The sequence below is a fragment of the Nylanderia fulva genome, unplaced genomic scaffold (genome assembly GCF_048542155.1).
Source record: "Nylanderia fulva isolate GAGA-0341 unplaced genomic scaffold, ASM4854215v1 Scaffold58, whole genome shotgun sequence".
Taxonomy (NCBI): domain Eukaryota; kingdom Metazoa; phylum Arthropoda; class Insecta; order Hymenoptera; family Formicidae; genus Nylanderia; species Nylanderia fulva.
In genome coordinates this window covers 793,476-815,486 of record NW_028190676.1, presented here as the reverse complement: position 1 = coordinate 815,486, position 22,011 = coordinate 793,476, and the positions used below count along the sequence as shown (strand labels likewise).

Below are 22,011 nucleotides of genomic sequence, written 5' to 3'. Positions count from 1 at the left end.
TCAATAATTATTTATTCGAAAATATAAATTAGATTAATGCCATATATGTATCTAAATATAAGTACTTATTTATTAATAAATTTATTTATACACCTAAATAATTTGCTCGTTTTTAAGTTGGCCTGTTTATGTACGTTCTACTTTATTTAATTTTATACGAGCCGTAAAAAAAATTCAAAATAATACTGAGACAAATTATTTCGACCAAAAACTGGCTAATTCTTTTATTACATGTAAATGAACACTACGTTTCGACCAACATTGTGGTTTTTTCAAGTGTTATACTTATTCTGCAATTACATTAATTCGAAACGGAGACATGAAATTATCACCTGTCATGTTAACAATCTGTCAGTAACTAACAGTAAGATTGTTAACATGACAGGTGATAATTTCACGTCTCCGTTTTGAATTAATGTAATTGCGGAATAAGTATAACACTTGAAAAGGACCACAATGTTGGTCGAAACATAGTGTTCATTTACTTTTAATAAAAGAATTAGCCAGTTTTTGGTTGAAGTAATTTGTCTCATTGTCAGTATTATTTTTAAATTGTCACTAGCGATCAACATTTATTTAAAAAAATTTCATTTACTAATTTTTTATTTTTTATTAATTTAATAAATTTAACAACTGTGTTTTTTTACGTCAGATTCTCCCCAGAAAACATTTTGCGTGCAAATACCTAGCTATTGCATACAAAAGCGGCTTATACTGCGCAAGCAAAACCTTAGCCTAGTGCGTCCTCGTAGTGATAGTAAATGCTAACACACTTTGCGCGCGATCTCATCTCGTTATAAGCATGCAAGATGAGCACTATTCAACAAACATATTGCTGTCACTATCACATCACTGGCATATTTTTGGCAATTTGATATCTATTTGCACGTGATTTGTTGGTGTATCAAATAATACATAAGCTAACCATTTGCGTGCAATATGTACGATTGAACATATCCCACAAGCAAAACTCAGGCAAATCTCGTACACAATTTATATGTATAAGACGCGCAAATTTTGTACGCAAAAATTGTTATCTGGGTCTTTATTATTTTATGTATAAAGTATTGGGGTAAAAAAATCAATATTTTACAAGATATTTCATAGATTAGGTAAAATTAGTGTCTTTAAGTAGAAAATATGTTGTAAATTTTTTTACCAACTTATCCTTATAATTTTTATGTCAAAAATTGCGAGAAATCGATCTATATTAAAAAGTTATAATAAATCCACTTAAAAAACATAAATGACTGTTAAATGAACTTAAAAAGTGCCCTTCAGAAAAAAGTCAATAGTATCATCTTCTGTTCCTCTTCAAATCAAACAACTTTTGTCTGAAACATTTTGTTGTACAATCAAAAATAAAAAAAAGTTATTTTCTATGTATTTGACAAACATATTCGTGAAATATGAAAAACCAATATAATATTCGAGTATAAACGCAACATAAAAATGTGCATTTTGAATTTAAGAGTGCAGATAATGCTTTTATTTTCCACGTGACTTATAACAAAAAATTATTGTTTAATATGAACATAAATATTTTATATTGCATCATATTTTATATTTGATATATTTCTTAATATCCTAAATATACCTATGTATGTGTTCGCTACTACTGAATAATTTTAAAACAGAAATTTTATCTTAAATCTGAAAATAAAAATGTTGAGATAAAATAACATAAAGTTACAATAAAGTTTAAAATTTTTCGGATTATGTTTATAACATTTTTTTTATTCTAACTTTTGTATAAATTGAAGAGTATCATAATACTTCAAAATATAATACGTAATTAAAATTTTAGTTATTTAGTAGTAAAAGAAAATTGGATGGTAATATAAAAAATACATATAGTTGTATAGAGAATTGTTATATCATACACTTTACTTTATTTTCCAATAATAATTATATGATATATAATTATGATCAAATAAAAATTTTCTTGAATATACAGGTATATATATATATATATATATATATATATATTAATAAATATTTTAAACATATTAATATATATAGATATTCATATATATATATATATATATATGAATAATAATTATATGATATATAATTATGATCAAATAAAAATTTTCTTGAATATACAGGTATATATATATATATATATATATATATATATATATACCTGTATATTCAAGAAATTTTTATTTGATCATAATTATATATCATATAATTATTATTCATATATATATATATATATATATATATATATGAATATCTATATATATTAATATGTTTAAAATATTTATTAATATATATATATTTATATATGTATGTATATATTATACATATATTAATATTTAATATATATTATATTAATAATTATCAGTTTTGATAAAATATATATACTTAAAACAATTTAAAACATTTTATCAATATATAAATAATAATTTATATCATTGAAAAATATAATGTTACAAAATTTGTATTTTAAGAGGATAGTAAGTGATTTATATAAATTATATAACATATTTATGTAGTAATTGATTATTATACTATAATACTGATTTATTAGTATAAGATATTTTATTTTAATATAACAGAAAGATGATTGTACAAGTTGTATTTGTATTTCTGTTGATTATACATATTATACTTTACATAATTTCGATACGAAAAATACTGTTTGAAAAATGTATAATTCTTCACAGCATCGAATGATATATTATCATACAATGGTTACAGAATATTTGCATTAATTTAAAAAAATCTGCTGATTGTATTGTATTAGTATTAATATAGCCATCATTACATTACTTCCCAGTAAACGTCATGTAAAACTTTCCACCATGCTTCCCAAACCAACGCTAAGGATTCTGTACCCTGAAAAAGAAAATAATTAACATTTAATTCCTAATTTGATATATATATATATATATATATATATATATATATGTATACATTGGTCAAAAGAATTATTGCAACACGCAATTAATATCAAAATTTCGCGTAAATTCAAATAAGCATATTTTTGCAAAAAATTATTATATTTAAAAAATTTTTTTTTGTGTTTTAAAGGGTGAAGTCTCTACTTTAAGAGTTCATTCGATTTTGATTTTATCCTCTCCCCTCTCTCCACCCCTTTAAAAAGTAAGGTGTTTTTTTTTCAAAATTTGACGAACTCTACGAGGTAAAATAAATTTTTTTTGCAAATCTTATTCAAATTTTCGTAAAATATGGACTTTTTCCTACAAATTAAAAAAAGTAAAATTTGTACGATTTTTTTGGGTTAAAGTTGGGGTAGAGTTACGGCATATCAAAGTTATTTATGCATTTTTGTGCAATTATCACCAGCATTAGCGATATCCGGCACGCATCAACGATGATTGCGCGACAAATTGCTAATGAAGATCTCCCTCACAGAATCAATGATCAAACAATTAGAAGACGTTTACGTGAACGTAATTTAAGATCGCGAGTTCGACATTTTCCTCTTTTAATGTATAGAAAAAATGTATGATCCATACATTTGGAGAGAAAAATGTCGAACTCGCGATCTTAAACGCGTTCACGTAAATGTTTTTTAATTGTTTAATCGCTGATTCTGTGAGAGAGATCTTCATTAGCAATTTGTCGCGTAACCATCATTGGTGCGCGTCGAGTATCGCTAATGCTGATGGTAAATGGAAAAAATGTGTAGGTAACTTGATATGCCGTAACTTCGCGAAAAAATATTGTACGAACTTTGCTTTTTTTTAATTTCTAAGAAAAAGTCCATATTTTACGAAAATTTGGATAAGAAAAAAATTTATTTCACCCCGTAGAGTTTGTCAAATGTTGCAATTTTTTTAAACAAAAACACACCTTTCTAAAGGGATGGAAAAAGGGGGAGAGGATAAAATCAAAATTGAACCAAAGTTTCTTAAAGTAGAGACTTCACCCTTTGAAACAAAGAAAAATTTGTTCAAATACGATAATTTTTTGCGGAGATACGCTTATTTAAATTTACGCGAAATTTTAATATTAATTACGTGTTGCGATAATTTTTTGACCAGTGTATATATATAATATATATATATGTATATATATATATATGTATATATATATATATATATATATATATATATATTTATAAAATAATTTTTTCTTGATTTTCTATTTTACATATATTTTTTAGAAATTACTCTATAATACATACATATATACACAAATTATATAATAATTGATTAATTAATAATTTAAATAAAACGCGCATTTTGAATTATTAAAAAATTGTCAAACATTGATGATTGATACAATCTCTAAAGTGAATATTAAAAAATACAAGTTATATCATTACATGCACACACAGAAAGCTTTTATACCAGTTCATCCTGATGGAGTGCAATTTTTTCGGCAGTTTTCGTATATTGCTCCTCTTCTTTTTCAGCCTCAGTTTTATTAATTTCTTGAGCCATACTAGAGATCGTGACGATCAAAACAACTAACAAAGTTAGATACATTAACTTCATTGTTGCAAACTTAAATATCCAACTAAAATATTCAACATCTAAACTTTACCTATCACATCTTCACCTCTATTTATACTATAAAAATCGTGACCAAAATACCATAAACATTATCTAATCCAAAGAATTATAAAATTTATCACGACTTTATATAACTTTGAATATATTTTTTTATTCTAGATAAAACAGTGTTTTAGTATCACTTTAATAATAGCAAACAGTATCACTGATCATAAAATTGCTTAAAGGAAATGAACACGATGTTTTATGTATTTAGATATTCACATATACATTTATGATATAAAACACGTTTCTATATTATTTATTGCGTATAATATAATGAAATAATATATTAAAGTGTATGAGAAGAATTATTTTACTAAATTTAAGAAAAAAAATGTCAATTAATTATATTATTTCTTAATTTTAATCTCTAGATATAATGAACTGTCTTTATTTTTCGATGATACGATCTATCAATGTTACTGTATGTAATATTATCACTAGAACTATTAATAATTGTTACAATAATTAAAGATGCTGTTATGTTAAGAAATATGATTGTCGGTGAATAAATTTCAAAGTAAATATAAATGATAAAGAGGAACCCAATTCCGATGATTTCGATTATAAAGTTTCATGCAAAGCAAGTAAACTGACAATGAAAAATTTGATATTGAGCACTATTTATACGGGTATCACTGTCTATTGTGACGTAACGCTTTTGCGTGCGTCCGTCAAAAGGATGATAGCCCACCGGGAGAGAGAGAGAGAGAGAGAGAGAGAGAGAGAGAGAGAGTCTGGGGATTGCACCTCTCTTAAAGAGAGAATGCGAGAGCCTCCGTTTGGCAGATTTCTGTCCGGTATCTTTCGCGTTTTGTCTTTATAACTTAACAAAATATGTTCTTATAACTTAAAAATTATTTTAAAAAATATAATTTAAATAATAGCATTAGAAAATTAAGAGTTTAACAAGGCTCTGTAATATAAATATAAATTTAACGTGTAAGTCAGGCAATAAGAGCCAAATCGCAGATGACAGTGCGTTATCCCAACGAAACTAAATTTTTTCGTTACAATTTAAAAACCTGTGCACAAGGCACTAAATTTTACTTGGTCACGGCCAAGATTTAAAATTGGAATAATCTCTATAAGAGATTTAATTCCATACATCCCCTGTTCCCCCCTTAAGGAAATAAATGCGAGAGAAAAATATAGATCCGAAAGTCGCTGAATCGGGAATCGAACCCGAGACCTTTCGCTTGCCGGGCGACTGCTCTTCCAACTGAGCTATTCAGATCCCTTCGATTCTATACTTTTCTCTGCTATATACAGGGTGTCTGTCCATAGATGTCTGAGCAAATATCTCGCAATTGGTTGAAGTTACAAGAAAGTTTAATAAGAAGAATTTGCACGGCTCTAAGTCAGCTACAAAGTGCGCGTAATAATTTTTGTTCTACTCGTGGTCCTTTCGAGTTATGCAGATTAACATAGTTTTTTTAAATGGATACCTATAATTTTTTATGCATATTTGTATAGTAGGGATCATTTGCGACAAAAATCATATGTAGTAAAAAATTCCTACTATGCATCGTTTACGAGATAATTGACATTTTATGTATGAAAGTAGTAAGTTGGATTCTAAGTATTTTTGAACGGTTTGAAATGTCAAAGAGAGTTCGGAGAAGAAAACATACAATGTTTGTTTATAGAACATTTATTAACACATAAATTGCTCGAAATTTTGACCATCATGTTCAATACAATATTCAACGCGTTTTATAATATTCCTCATTGTTAACTGCAGCATTTCTGCTGTAATGCCTTTAACAGCTCTAGTGATTTTGTGTCGTAACGCGTTGAATATTGTATTGAACATGATGGTCAAAATTTCGAGCAATTTATGTGTTAATAAATGTTCTATAAACAAACATTGTATGTTTTCTTCTCCAAACTCTCTTTGACATTTCAAACCGTTCAAAAATACTTATAATCCAACTTACTCCTTTCATACATCAAATGTCAATTATCTCGTAAACGATGCATAGTAGGAATTTTTACTACATATGATTTTTGTTGCAAATGATCCCTACTATACAAATATGCATAAAAAATTATAGGTATCCATTTAAAAAAACTATGTTAATCTGCATAACTCGAAAGGACCACGAGTAGAACAAAAATTATTACGCGCACTTTGTAGCTGACTTAGAGCCGTGCAAATTCTTCTTATTAAACTTTCTTGTAACTTCAACCAATTGCGAGATATTTGCTCAGACATCTATGGACAGACACCCTGTATATAATAATGTTGATAAACAAACGCCTTTAAGTCAGCGTGTACAAATTAAGAATTTAACAAGGCTCTGGAATATAAATATAAATATAAATTGAGAGTGTCAAACAGGCAATAAGAGCCAAATCGCGGATGACAGTGCACAGTATTGATAATGACAGTGAACAGTATTACAGAGCCTTGTTAAATTCTTAATTTGTACACGCTGGCTTAAAGGCGTTTGTTTATCAACATTATTATATATATAGCAGAGAAAAGTATAGAATCTGAATAGCTCAGTTAGAAGAGCAGTCGCCCGGCAAGCGAAAGATCTCGGGTTCGATTCCCGATTCAGCGACTTTCGGATCTATATTTTTCTCTCGCATTTATTTCCTTAAGGGGGGAACAGGGGATGTATGAAATGAAATCTCTTTTAGAGATTATTCCAATTTTAAATCTTGGCCGTGACCAAATAAAATTTAGTGCCTTGTGCACAGGTTTTTAATTTTAACGAAAAAATTTAGTTTCGTTGGGATAACGCACTGTCATCCGCGATTTGGCTCTTATTGCCTGTTTGACACTCTCAATTTATATTTATATTTATATTACAGAGCCTTGTTAAATTCTTAATTAATTTTCGATATTATGTGAAATTTTTATATGATTTTGTATTTTTTAATAATTACTGTAATATAATACTGAGGAAGACCGCGTGCGGTTGAAACGTTTATTTTATAATGATTGTAATTTTCGCTTAAGTTTGAGTATAGAATGTTTGTAGCTTTTACATAATGTTTTATGTTTAGTTTATACATGGAATAAATTTTATTAGACAGAACAACTCTAATAATTGCTCGATAAGTTGGCCTTTTTATCTATCACTAGTTGTATTTACAATATACGAGCGAAACTTTGTATCAATTGATTTTTAAGTATAAATTGTTTTATACTTAATAGGATGACTCGAAAGAAAATTGATGTATCTGCCAGAACATGTAGGTTTCCTAAACCAATTAGTTGTCAATTCAATCCCATTGCGGATATATAACTGTAGTATTTAAAAAATTAATAGAAGAATTAGTCTCTATTTCATGCGTAAATTTTAATCGTTTATGATAATTATTAAATGTACTTAAAATTTCATTTATTTATATTAGAGTTAAGTAAAATAACAAAAATGTCATCCACATATCTATAAAAAGGTCTGAACTTTAAAACTTAAAAGATTTAAACAATTTGTTTCTAAGTCATCCATTACTAAGTCAGCTAATATCGGTGATAGAGGGGATCCCATAGGGCTTCCATAAATCTGTTCATAGTACTGCTCATTAAATTGAAAACTAGTTGAAGTAAGTATTACATCAATAGCGTATAGAAACTGTTGCAAATTAAATTTAGTTTTTAAACTTATGTCACTCCAACGATTTTCAATTGCAAAAAAAAAACTAAATCTTTTGGAATATTCGTAAACAACGAACAAACATCCAAGGAAATCATTACGTCATCGTCATTAACTCTTGTATTCCTAATAATATTCACAAACGTCCAACCATCTTTAATATTTGAATCCGGTTTCTTAACAGATTTAACTAATATATCATGAATGTAACTGGCAATATTAAAGGGACTGCCCAACTATGACACAATGATTCTCAATGGATAACCGTTCTTATGAAACTTTGAGAATCCATAACACCATGGTAAATTACCATTCGTACAATTCAAAAATGTATATGTTTGATCATCAATGATCTCATTATTATGCCATGACTTTACTAACGTGTGAAGTTTATTCTTCAGACGTTTAATCGGATTTTTATTTAATTTTTTGTATGTCATCGAATCATTTAACAATAATTCCATATTAGTCACGTAGTCATTTCTATTCATAACCACTGTAACTTGTCCTTTATCAGCTTTGGTAACAATCAAATCTTTATTATTCTGCAAATATTTATTAGAAGTATTAAAAGTATTCTGAATAAATCTGTCACAATAATTAATATGCTTACTTTTAGATAGAAATTTTTGTAGTGAATTGGCAATAGATATTCCGCAGCAAAAACCGATATGTAATTGTTACATTGCTGTAATAAAATGGAATATAACAGGTAATATAACGTGTACATTACATGTAACATTCATGTTAGTTGTAATTTCCAACTCATAGATGTAACATTTTAATATAACATATTACATTGTAGTTATATTGTAATTATATACCAAATAGCACATCGATGTATTGATAAGTCAGTGCTATCTTGGGATATAATGACAATATAACTACAATATAATATATGTAATATTAAAAATGTTACATCTATGAATGGGAAATTACAACTAACATATACGTTACATGTAACATGCTTGAGTATATAACATTTATATACTGTGTTTGCTGGGTCTAGTTGTTTCCAAAGCATCCTCCGGAACATAACGACAATTCGATTCGAAATTCTTTATAACTTCAACAATATAATTTAGTCGGTCGTCCTTATCTGAGCAATGAATCGGCAATGCAAACATGTCACCTAAACTTAAGAGTTTAGATACAGTATCAGGTAACACTTTAGAGCTGATATTTATTAACCAGTTAGAATTGTCAATGCTTTCCAACAGATTTGAAAATACAATATGTTTCTGTTTCATCCTATTAAACTTTTTTATCATCCTACTTTTTGTTCTACAATTAAAATTATTTAATCGTTGTTTACTTAAACAAAAAAACTGATTTACCACCCCAGATAGCCAAACGTTCCTTGGCATAATAAGGAAAATGATTGCTTGACATACATTTCCTTTAAGTTGTCATAATGTTGCTATCACCAAAACAATGCTCATTTTGTTTCGACCAATGTAAGAGCATTATATAGACAACAGTTGCTTTCGTAAACAAACACAATGTTGTAGCATATTTATTGTTATAAAAGTTGCTACAATATGTTGGAAACTATTGTTGCAAAATATTTAGTCATATGTTTCCATCAACTTAATGGAAATATATAATTTAAAATAATACATATATATAATAATGTACTTATAATTATATATATTTTATATATTTGCGCACGTGTAATATTTAAATCTGTGTCTGATGATTTATTTTTTTTATTAAGAAAGTTTACACACATAAAATTGTTGTAATCGCAAATTATGGAATAGTAATATAAAATATTACAATAATAATTTGAAAATATAAGAATACGACCACATTAAAATGATATTTAAAATGAGAATTGAATAAAAATATAGCGGAGTAATTATATTTTTTTGTTGTTGTGCATGGTTAATGGTGTCTCAGGAATTTCTGGTTCCCAAAATCCTAAAACAAAATTATTATATATTTTACATAATTAATGTATTAATGTTTCAATGTCCTACTCTTAACAGTTACACTATTGAGTAGGACATTGAAACTAATGTTATATCTACTGTTACTTTGGTTTGCTAGGTATACACACACACACGCACGCACGCACGCACGCACGCACGCACACACGCACACACGCGCGCATACGCGCACACACACACACATATATACCAATATATATATATTAGAAACATATATATTAAATATATCTACATTATATATACCTTTTGGTGTATGTGGTCTCTCATATTTCTTCCTATGTCTTGAGCATTTATTTTTTTGCTTCTGTAACTCTGTTTTAGACAAAGATAGACTCTTGTAATACTAGAAATTATATATAAAAATAAATATTATAAAGAGATTTATAATATATATAAAAAAATGTATAAAGTAAGAGGGAACTATTTAGATTTTATTATGTAATATTAATATTTACTTTTTCACATTTCCAACAATCCCAACCATTTAACGCTGATCTCTGAGCTTTGGATCGCATGTTAATATTAATCTGCTCGTTAATGTTCTTCTTTTTCTTTTGCAATCTGTAAATATAAGATACTTTAATGAGATATTTATGTAACAGAAATTTACATTATTACCAAATATTAAATAAATAAATATTCACACATATCATACCTAGCCAGTGATGCAGTAGGTGGCTTGTTTTCTATATTGTTATCTAAATCTATTGAATTTGTTTTAACATTTTTGTTTACTGCATGCTTTTTTCGTGACTTTTTAATCCTTTCTTCGATTTTTTTATCAGTCGTGGAAATAAAAGGCTCGGACTAATCACATCATCACGTTTATTATCTTGTACTGCAGTCTGTATCTCGTTCTAAAAAAATATTAAACAAAATATTAGTAAAACAATCATGTGTATCCTCCAGTAAAAGAAAATTTCTCATAGGGAGAAAGAGATAACCTTTGAATTAGTGCAGCCTAGAGTTAAGGTAGTGCAGGAATAAAAAGCAGATCCTAAGATCTAATAATAAGTAATAATTTTATAAGTATACCTTTTTCTTTATGTGCATTTTTTAGTCGTTTATTCCTCTTGTGGCAAGATGTAACTATACTATCAATTACTTGACTTTCCACTTAAAACTGCGACGTAACTAATGTAAAACGTACTTTATGCCGCAGCCGTCTTGCGTCTTGTCGTATAAAATAGAAACACGCCTTAAACGTAGATAAAACGGCCAGTGATGCCATACTTGGGAGAGGCAACAGCACGCACACACAAGCGCGATCGTCGTATGTGTAATACACGTATGACGATCGCACTTGTGTGCGCGTATACTGTTGCCTCTCGGCCTCTCCCGAGTGGCATCACTAAAAACGGCGCTCGAGTGCTTGTAAGCAACACGTTCTGTACGACGCACACGGCACACGTGCTTGAATTGATCGAAGGGCAATTTATATCTGGGAGAAGCGAGAAAACACGAAAAATTTTCAAAAAATATAGAGGAAAGGAGAAACCACACACACACACAAATCTTCGGCAGTATAGTGTTCATTATCGAGCCTGAAAAGTTCGTTCGCGCGTGCTGTGTTTATAACCTGCCATGGGCGGATCGAATTTCCGAAGCGGAGGATACAATAGCTGCTTTTAAGAATATACAGGTAATGTAAGTAAATGACACATATATATTATTCAATATTATATTTATCAAATAATAGATAATGTACGTGTTCATATTGCTTGAACTTCTGTTTTGCTGTAGCCAGTGTATGAATAACCTCACAAAAATAGTAGTAAAATTCACATTTTTGTCACGTGGGTTTTATATAAAAATTCGTAGAATCCACGTGACAATAATGTGGATTTGACGAATTGTTTTTGTAGAAAATAAAATAAAATGCATCTGCAATTAACCTTTATTCTTGGCATTGGCTGCATAAGATTACTATTTCAGAAGCTATCTTTTCATTTTATACTAGAAAAAAAAAGATAAACTCTGAATTAATACAGCCTAGTGAAGCTAGTGCAGGAATAAAAAATAAACCCAAAGAATCTAGATGCTAGAAGTGCAAGCAATGCGAGTAAACTGAATATTGTATATGCTAATTGTGTACTTTTTATAATTGTAGAAATATGTGAAATAAGCGTAATCAAGAGTGTATCAGAAATTGTGTATCAGAAACTATTAGAAGAGATTTACTGTACGATGTCGCAGTAAGTTATTTACATTGTTGCTTTTATTGCTATACGAGCTACACTAGATTGTATTAGTTGACATAAGCTCTGCTGTTTTTTATTGCTGTGCTGAATGCACTTTGATAGGCAAGACTAGATTATCTTTTTCTCTTTATATTGAAAAGAGAAAAATAAACTCTGAACTAATAGTTCAGCCAGTGCAACAATAAAAATAATTTGTGATGAACAAATAATAAACTTTTTTTGAGTTTGAAATATATATAACTTAACAATTTCAAACAATTTAAATAAAATGACTGTTAATTTAACTTTAAATTATTTGTTTTAATTTTTATTGTATATTGTAACGCCAAATTTTTAAACAGCTACTGCAGATATATGTTTTTGTACGCATATATATGTGTGTGTTATTAAAAAATATATATAAATATATTATATATATATAACCATGTCTATAGAAATATATGTTTATAGTAAAAGCTGTTTAAAAATTTGATGTTACAATAAAATAAAAATCAAAACAAATAATTTAAAGTTAAGTTAACAGTCATTTTATTTACATTGTTTGAATACTGATTATTTATAACAGATTTCTGTATTTTTTGACATAGAAAATTTAGAGTTCATATTTTTTTATATATTAATAATTTCTTTATTAGCTTCTTTAAAAAGACAGAAATTTATTACGTTACTATTTATTTACATTTATAGAAGTTTATAGTTTTTTTATAAAAATTTATTATAGTCTTTTTTAGCATAAAACACGTAGGATAAAGAAATTAATTCTATGTGTAGCTTTTTTTCCTTAAAAAGTTAATATTTACGTATTTTATGTAATTCTATATACTTGAAAGGTAAAACAAAAGCATATATCGTTATTATATTCCTTTGTTATATATATTTTATGAATTTTACTAACACTTCTAAAATTTTTATAACAAAGAAATATGATAATAATGTATGTTTTACTTTATGTGCTTTAATTCAGTATAATCAGTATAATTTAATGCATAAAAATTTAAAACAATTATTTAAAATAATTAATTTAGAAACAATTTTAAAATATTTGCTGAATAAGGCTAGATTGTAATAATTACATGTAATAAGTCATTTTATATCTGTTTTGTATAATAGATCTGGATTTAATATAAAAATGAAAAATTTTCAATTGGAAGCTGGTCAGTCGCGTTACTATAAGCCTCTTCATATGGTATCGAGAAGGCAACAAAGATTAAGATTAGCTCGTCGAAAACAAATAATAAAAAAAACAAAATCACTTTTGATGGAGAATGATTGTTCTGAAAATATCTATGCTAAAAATAAAGTTCAACATTTTAATGACTGCAACGTAAATCATCTTATACAAGACACTCATTTTAATTCAATTGTGCAACTTTCTACAAAGGAACAATCTTCTCATTTATATACAGACAATATAGACGGGGTTAAAGTTAGAAATACTTGTAATACGGTAATATTTCAGAAGAATTTAGCAGCTGTTCTAGTTGACGCAAATCATGTTCTCGGCAATCGTATTTTAAAACTTCTAAGAACTCATGATTGCTTTACATTTTTACCTGCAGATATTAGATCATTACTTTTGACGCCACGGTACTCCTCAATTTTATATAAAGTTGAGCCAGGAGAATATTTACATATTGGGGTAAAAAAATGTTTAGCCCAAATTCTTGAAGAAACACATTTTTTATCAATTCCCGAAGTTCTCGAAATTGACATTAGTACGGATGGAGCACAATTATATAGAAATGGAAAACATGATATTTGGCCAATTCAATGCAGAATTGTTAATATTCCAAAATCTATTCCAAAAACTATAGGAGTGTATAAAGGTTCACAAAAACCTAAGAGTGCAGAAGAGTTTTTCCAATATTGTAACTCAGATTTTCATGAAATTTTTAATGAAGGTGGTATCATTTTTAAAGATAAAAAGTTCTCAATAAAACTGCGATGTTTTATCGGAGATGCACCAGCTAGAGCATTTATTTTAGGACATAAGAGTCACCGTTCTTTTAATCCATGCTCAAAATGTACAATTAACGGATTTAGTATTGGAAGATGTACGGCATTGAGAGGAATTAAGCATAGGCAACGTATACATGAAGAGTATAGACAACAAATTGATGAGGAACAATAAATGTTCAAGTCCATTATCTCATTTACCTTTTGATATGGTTAAAGATGTTGTATTTGAATATATGCATATGTGTTGTCTAGGAGTTATGAAAAAATTAATCGTGACATGGATACGTGGGGATTGTACAAAAAACGTCAAATTATCGGGAATCCAAATTAAAATTATTTCAAATCGATTAAAGATTCTCTCAAAACACTGTCCACGAGAATTTGCACGCCGCGTTGAATCACTTAACGACTATGATCAATTTAAAGCCACTCAATGGCGTCAAATTATGTTATATATTGGAATAGTATGCTTTAAAGAAGTTGTTAAGGATTACATATATGATCATTTTTTACTTTTCCATACATCCATGCGCATTCTTGTTTCATCGGTATATAATACGAATAGAAATCTAGTTTTTTCTGAAATGGCTATCGAAAAATTTGTTACTCTGTGAACACATTTATGGCTTAACTTTTTTGTCATATAATATACACGGAATTCTCCATTTGGTCGAAGATGTACTCCGATTTGGCCCTTTAGACAGTTATTCAGCATTTCCATACGAAAACAGCATGGCTTTTTTCAGAAAAATGTGTAGAAAACCACATCTTTCCTTGCAGCAAATTGCTGCAAGACATGCAGAGAAAGAGCAGTGCAAAAAGAAATTTATTGTACAGAATAATTGTATGAAAGTGTGGAAAAAACACGAGGAAGGTCCATTACCTTTTGCTGACGCTGATTCTAGAATATATGATCAATATAAATTTTTGAAAACTCCGGATATGACAATTGGTGTTTGTGCACGCGATGATTGTTGCATTTTATCAGATTCAAGTATATGTTGCGTAAAAAATATTTTGCATTATAAAAATGATTATTTTATTGTTGTTAAAAAATTTCAGCAAGTAGTAGATTTTTTCAATATTGGCATTAGTTCATCTTTTGCCGGTATTTATAAATGCTCTGAATTAACTTATAATTATGATATTATCTTATTACAAGATGTAAAAGCAAAATGTTTTAGAATGCCTCATTTTACTTGTCTCCCTAGTAATGAATTAATGCAAGATAAAATAGTACAAGATGAATTTATCGTTGCAGTAATGCAATAATAATGAATAAAACAATCTATTTTTTTATATTATTATTAATAATATTAATAATTTATTAATATACTAGAAAATATGTATATTAAAAATATGCTCTCTATAATATAATTATATATATGTAAATAATAATAAATTTGTGTACCTATCGAAAGTGATCATAAACTTTTGCCTTAAAGAATTGTTAGATATGACCTACTATATCTCATAAATCATCTTAAAATATCTGCAGGTTTGTTACACATACTTGTTACTTTATGCTAATTATCGCAATAACATTCTTATTATTCTTATCTTTTAGATCCACACGATTTTCAAAAAGGTCTTTGAAAAAGCCACCTCGATATAGAACTACTTCGAGCGAAGAGGAAATAAGAGCTAAAAAGACTAAGCGTATTAATGAAGAAACAGCGAAGAACAAAGTTTCATCTGTTATGCAGAATATCCGTACTACGTTTCAAAATGTTTCAAATAATACTGAAGAAAACACAGTATGCAATTTTGCACAAGCTATGCACCGAAAAACTGTTAATAACTTTCATTCAGTTAATGCGAATAATACAAGTATTCCGTCACGACAATTCAGCATTAATAGAAATAGTTCTCAACGTAAAATCCTGCAAGAATCAAACATTATAACAGAAAACATTAGACAACCAGCTGTTCAGCTAGGTAATATTCAAAATTTAAGAAATGATAATAGACAGCTCTTAAACAATGTACAACCACGTTGTCAGCAATCTTCTCAAAATATTACATTCAACAATCCATCAGAAGACTCAAATCATACACAAGAGGTGGAAAATACAGTATCAGTTGAACCACTTCAAGAGGAAAACAATGCACCATTACTGAGACAAGGAAATGATGTACAAATTGAAATACTTTGCGACATACAGCAGAAAATACAGTACGTTATATATATTTTTATTATTAATTATTAACAAGTAGATAATAATTCTGATTTAAATGATATATATTTATTTTTTTCTGATAGTTTGTAATAGTTTATGAAGGTTTTCAAAAATTACAAGTTTTTTTTTTAAGAAAAGATTTATATCTTGATTTTTAAACTTGACATGATATATTATTAATTATAATTTATTAATTTCAGAGGAATAAATAGGCGATTGGATTGGCTAGAAGAAAAAATCGATGGCAATATTATAAATGCAATGCTCATGAAACCGCGAATCCTCCCATTTTCAAGTATAGATACGATAAAAAGGTTCACAAAGGAAGACAGGGTTCTTTACAATGAAGTCGTAAGTTAAATTAATATTTTACAATTTTACACACACGCACATACATGCACACATATACAATATATGCATTAGGGTGGAGCGTTTTTAAGTTATTTTCGAAATTGCGAATGCCAGGGTGTGGAATGAATGCTTTTTTAGAATAATATAAAGTCCACAAAAGCTCAGTTGTCATGTGCGACTTCATTGTTAGCTTCCTAGATGAAAAAAAGTTTTTGTAAAATAATGCTTTTGAATGTTATTAAATCAATAAATTAGGATTTAAATTAATTGTTGCATTACAATTAGTGCTAATTTAGGTTAATAACGGCGGTAAAAAATTTTAGTTATCTCAGACTTGATCTTCAGATATCTAAAATAAACGATTTTGAGAAAAAAGCAAGGAAAACTACACTAGTTAAATTCGCTCCACTTTAATATGCATATATGTATGTATGGTACTCGTCATTAATTCGTTTCAAGTCCTTAGCGAGTCGATATAGGATATGTAACATATTCTATATCAACTATAGAGATCGGGAACTAATTAATGGTGTGTACGTGTATTTTATTAATTTCTTTTTATGTTTATTTTCTATAAATCATATTTATTTTCTATAAATCACCGTGATTCTATTATTACATAGAAAATTATTTTTATTACAAATCGAAGCATTTACGGAATTATTGCGTTTTATAATTATATCAAAATATATTAGACAGCATATATATATATATATATATATATATATATATAACTAGCTTAAGTTTTTATTTTTGTAATAATTAGGTTTTGTAGGTAAACTACTTCAAATTTTTAAATTGTATGACGTTAAAAGACAGCGTGCATCAATGTGTAAAAGAATCTATAACAATGCAAGTAGCAACGAAACTGACATGGTGGGGTGTTCCTGATGTTAAATTCCCATTTTACAATACAGTTTTATGTCAAGCGATTTACCGTATGTATACAGCATATATGTATATTTGTTATTCCGTTGTCATTATTATACAATATTGATTGTGATACCAAAAAATATTATATCTATTATTTTTCAGAAGCCGTAGGATCGAATCGGTACTACCTTAAACCAACCAGAAAAGAATTTCAAAAAGAAGTTGTGGCATCTATAAAAGTTGCAAAACAACGTTTGCGAAATGCCAGAGAAAGACATCCTGGAATTCAAGGGAGGCGAAGAAACTTGCAGGCTGCTGCAGATGCATTGTATAATGATGAAAACGTTAGCAATCACGAAGATGATGGAAATCAAAGCAAAGATAGCGGCGAGCACATTACATACGCAGAAAATGAAAACGATAGCGACGAGCACTCTGATGAATTATAAATTTTTCTACGTTTTGTCTAGTATATACGTATAATCTCTAAAAACTCACCTTTAAAAAAAGGTAAAAAAAGGCGACCAGTTAAGGGCACGCCATTAACAAAAATTATCCATTGCAAACCCATGTAGAATCCTATCCTATTGCAAACCCATGTAGAATCCTATGAAAAATTAATCATTGCAAACCCATGTAGAATCCTAGGCAAAATTAACCATTGCAAACTCATGTAGAATTGTATTAAAAATGATCCATTGCAAACTTATGTAGAATCCTACATTGCAAACCCATGTACAATAGAATTGTATGAAAAATTATCGATTATAAATTCATGTACAATCGTAACAAAAGTAATGAAATAAAAAAAAAATTGCGCCAAGTGAAAGTAGAAACTTGTACCAGTGGAAAATTAAAGTTGCAGACATATATAGAGTCGTATAATGAATCAGTAAAAATTTAAATTTGCAAATGTAGAATCGTACCATAAAAAAACTTATCTTTTAAAAAAAAAGATAAACAAGATGCCAAGTCCATGCGCCATGTAAAAAAGAAATAAAAAAATTTTAGTTAAAAAAACTGGGCGCGCTGCTAAGTTTCAAAATTACAATGCACCTTAAAGTAACATTAATTAATTTAAACACAAAACATATTTTAACTGTAATGAGTTTAAAAGTAACAATTTAATTTTAATATTGTTAGAATATTATTTAGCAGCGCTCCCAGTTTTTTTAACTAAAATTTTTTTATTTTTTTTTACATGGCGCATGGACTTGGCATCTTGTTTATCTTTTTTTTTAAAAGATAAGTTTTTTTATGGTACGATTCTACATTTGCAAATTTAAATTTTTACTGATTCATTATACGACTCTATATATGTCTGCAACTTTAATTTTCCACTGGTACAAGTTTCTACTTTCACTTGGCGCAATTTTTTTTTATTTCATTACTTTTGTTACGATTGTACATGAATTTATAATCGATAATTTTTCATACAATTCTATTGTACATGGGTTTGCAATGTAGGATTCTACATAAGTTTGCAATGGATCATTTTTAATACAATTCTACATGAGTTTGCAATGGTTAATTTTGCCTAGGATTCTACATGGGTTTGCAATGATTAATTTTTTATAGGATTCTACATGGGTTTGCAATAGGATAGGATTCTACATGGGTTTGCAATGGATAATTTTTGTTAATGGCGTGCCCTTAACTGGTCGCCTTTTTTTACCTTTTTTTAAAGGTGAGTTTTTAGAGATTATATCATTCATTTTTGTATATTTTTATGACCGGAATAAAACAATTATTAAACATGTTTATCTAAACTTCTTTGCTTAAAATGATGTGTACAATCATATCCTAGAATCCTGATCATTCCTCCAAAGCACCCTATTTATATAAATTTACCCATATGTGTGTGTGTGTGTGTGTGTGTACTAATGTCGAGCATTTTTTATACATTTTCTATTAAATTTAGATAAAAGTTGCAGGATTTCGAAAAAGAAAAAGTTGACACAGACTTTTTCCTGAACAGCGATTTTCAAGGTTATTTAAAGGTCACTTATATTTTCAAAATAGAATTACCTTAATTTTTCTCATATAAATCGATTCCTCGCAATATTTACTATAAAAAGTTGTAAAGGTATAATTTTTACATAATCTTACATAAACTTCGAAATATTACAAATATTTTATTCTATGAAATATTTCAGTTTATGTAAAATTATGTTAACTATCTTTTAAATTATTCACTTTTAGCCATCTTACCCTTACAACCTTTTATAGTGAATATTGCAACAAATTGGTTTATATATATAATATATATATAACATCAGTTATTATTAATTGATGTTTACATTTATTTTTAGACTTACTAGAGCTCTAATGCTCCACATTTTTTGCAAAAACTGTTTATTCTACAGATTTCAAATATGCTTTTAAATGATGATTGAATATTTCCTTTTTTTAATTATTTTTATTATTATTTTTCAATCTCAATCAACTTTTATAACTTTATGCCAGCACGATACAAATACATGTGTCTTTATTTTTTTTATTATTTTCATTATTATTTTTCAATCTCAATCAACTTCTATAACCTTATGCCAGCAGGATACAAATACATGTATGTCTTTATTATTGTATCAACTCTTGTCTTTTCCATGTAACCATGTCTTCATAGTTTGAATTATCCCTTCATCTTCTCAATCTTTCGCAGAGATTTAATTAATTAAATACACTTCACACGAAATAAAGTTTGCTGGAAGATATACAGCAAACGATAACTGTAAAAACATGATTACGTGGAAAGAACAAGAGTTGGTACAGTAAAGGACAAGTAAGTAAGTACATGTAATGTATCGTATTGGCATAACGCTATATCCGCGGAGCAGATAATGTGGCTGTAGAGGTAGTCTGCAGTGCAGCTAATGTGGACGTAGATGTTGATTGAGATAATTGTCTAATATAAAATAGAATTTAAAAATTTAGTTTAAAAAGCTGTTGCATATATAAATAAAGTTTATTTTTTCTAAATTTGGAATATGTTTAATTAATTAATTTTTTAAGTTTATGTTTAATAAATTTTTTAAGTCTGTATTCAATAATTTTATTCATTTGATAAATACATGTATGTCTTTATTTTGATATGTTTAATATAATTAGAAATTCATTATTAATTAGATATGTGTGTGTGTGAGAAAGAGAGAGAGAGAGAGAGAGAGAGAGAGAAAGAGAGAGAGAGAGAGAGAGAGAGTTAGCCAACATAACCCCGCACGCTGCCGATCATGAATGTACTAAATAAGTACACAAGACGAACAGTGAGTGAGTGAGTGAGAATGAGAGAGTTGTGTGTGTGTGCGTGTGTGTGTGAGAAAGAGAGAGAGAGAGAGAGAGAGAGAGAGGGAGAGAGGGAGAGAGGGAGAGAGAGAGAGAGAGAGAGAGAGAGAGAGAGAGAGAGACAGAGTTAGCCAACATAACCCCGCACGCTGCCGATATGGCGGAGCGCCACTATCGCCATCTGTTGTAAAACGTGCGAGATGGACAAAATTACCACTACATGCATCTTGCATGTGTTGTGTACGTGTGATATATGTGTGCGCATGTGTTGTATACGTGTGAATACGTGTAGCACGATACTACTATGTATGCGTGGTCGATGATGATAATGATGATGATAATGATGATGATAATGATGACGGGGACGTTTCTTAATAGAAATTTTTCATATTTCGACTTTGCATTTATATATCTCTGCTTACAAATCACGTAGAGCAGAAATAAAGACACTTTTATTATATAATTCGAACTCAATCTATCGATTAAGTCTAGTATAAACTCGATTGCTTCAGCCATTATTGAGGATTCGAAATATTATAAAGACTCAAATGTCCGACTCGCGTTAAGATACACGGTGTCTCCGCTACGCCCTTAACTGGTCGCGAGACACTACCGTGTCTCTTGATATATATTAGATTGCTATTAATAAGTTTGATTCTTTATTTTAAAAATTTTTTTTATTAGACATTAATAATTGATATTTTTAATAGCAATATAATATATAAATATTAATAGCAATATTATTATTAATAGCAATATAATATATGAATACCTATATGTACCTAAAAGAGGCTGCTTACAAACTTACAATTAGTGTTAGTACAATATAAAAACCAAAGCAAATATTTTATGATGCTAATACATATTTATAATACAGATTTAGAATTTATATTTTTTTAATACAAGTTTTTTTTTAGTTTTTTTTACATACGAAGTGTTAGCAACAAACATTTATTAAATAAATATATATATATATATAATTATAAACATATTGCGTATACACTTTTTTTGTTTTAAATTTATAATAAAATATATGTAAAATATATATACACAGAAATTTAATAAATTAT

General features: G+C 28.2%; 2 protein-coding genes, 1 long non-coding RNA gene and 1 pseudogene across 4 annotated transcripts; 2 read left to right on the top strand and 2 right to left on the bottom strand.

Moving 5' to 3' along the window:
* Positions 1–2,528: 2,528 nt before the first annotated feature.
* Positions 2,529–4,532, bottom strand: LOC146720953 (uncharacterized). The gene is made up of 2 exons (XR_014925837.1): positions 4,326–4,532; positions 2,529–2,844 (listed from the first exon to the last, which is right to left on the bottom strand). It is a non-coding gene; the product is annotated as an uncharacterized LOC146720953 (long non-coding RNA).
* A 5,422-nt stretch (positions 4,533–9,954) lies between these two features.
* On the bottom strand, positions 9,955–11,261 carry LOC114939665 (DNA endonuclease RBBP8-like). Its single transcript, XM_085487603.1, has 5 exons — positions 11,131–11,261; positions 10,751–10,952; positions 10,551–10,656; positions 10,339–10,438; positions 9,955–10,066 (listed from the first exon to the last, which is right to left on the bottom strand). The coding sequence occupies exons 3-5, from the start codon at positions 10,608–10,610 to the stop codon at positions 10,005–10,007; spliced, it is 222 nt and encodes a 73-aa protein (XP_085343729.1). The 5' UTR covers positions 10,611–10,656; positions 10,751–10,952; positions 11,131–11,261; the 3' UTR covers positions 9,955–10,004.
* Positions 11,262–12,185: 924 nt separating this feature from the next.
* Positions 12,186–18,324, top strand: LOC146720951 (uncharacterized). Of its 2 annotated transcripts, XM_085487586.1 has the most exons (5): positions 12,186–12,290; positions 15,823–16,431; positions 16,636–16,786; positions 17,562–17,724; positions 17,822–18,324. In XM_085487586.1, the coding sequence occupies exons 1-5, from the start codon at positions 12,283–12,285 to the stop codon at positions 18,106–18,108; spliced, it is 1,218 nt and encodes a 405-aa protein (XP_085343712.1). In that variant the 5' UTR covers positions 12,186–12,282; the 3' UTR covers positions 18,109–18,324. The 2 variants fall into 2 exon arrangements, with proteins under 2 accessions (XP_085343712.1, XP_085343711.1); XM_085487585.1 differs by lacking the exon at positions 12,186–12,290 and having other exon boundaries at positions 15,612–16,431.
* On the top strand, positions 14,462–15,612 carry LOC146720952 (uncharacterized; annotated as a pseudogene).
* Positions 18,325–22,011: the final 3,687 nt, after the last annotated feature.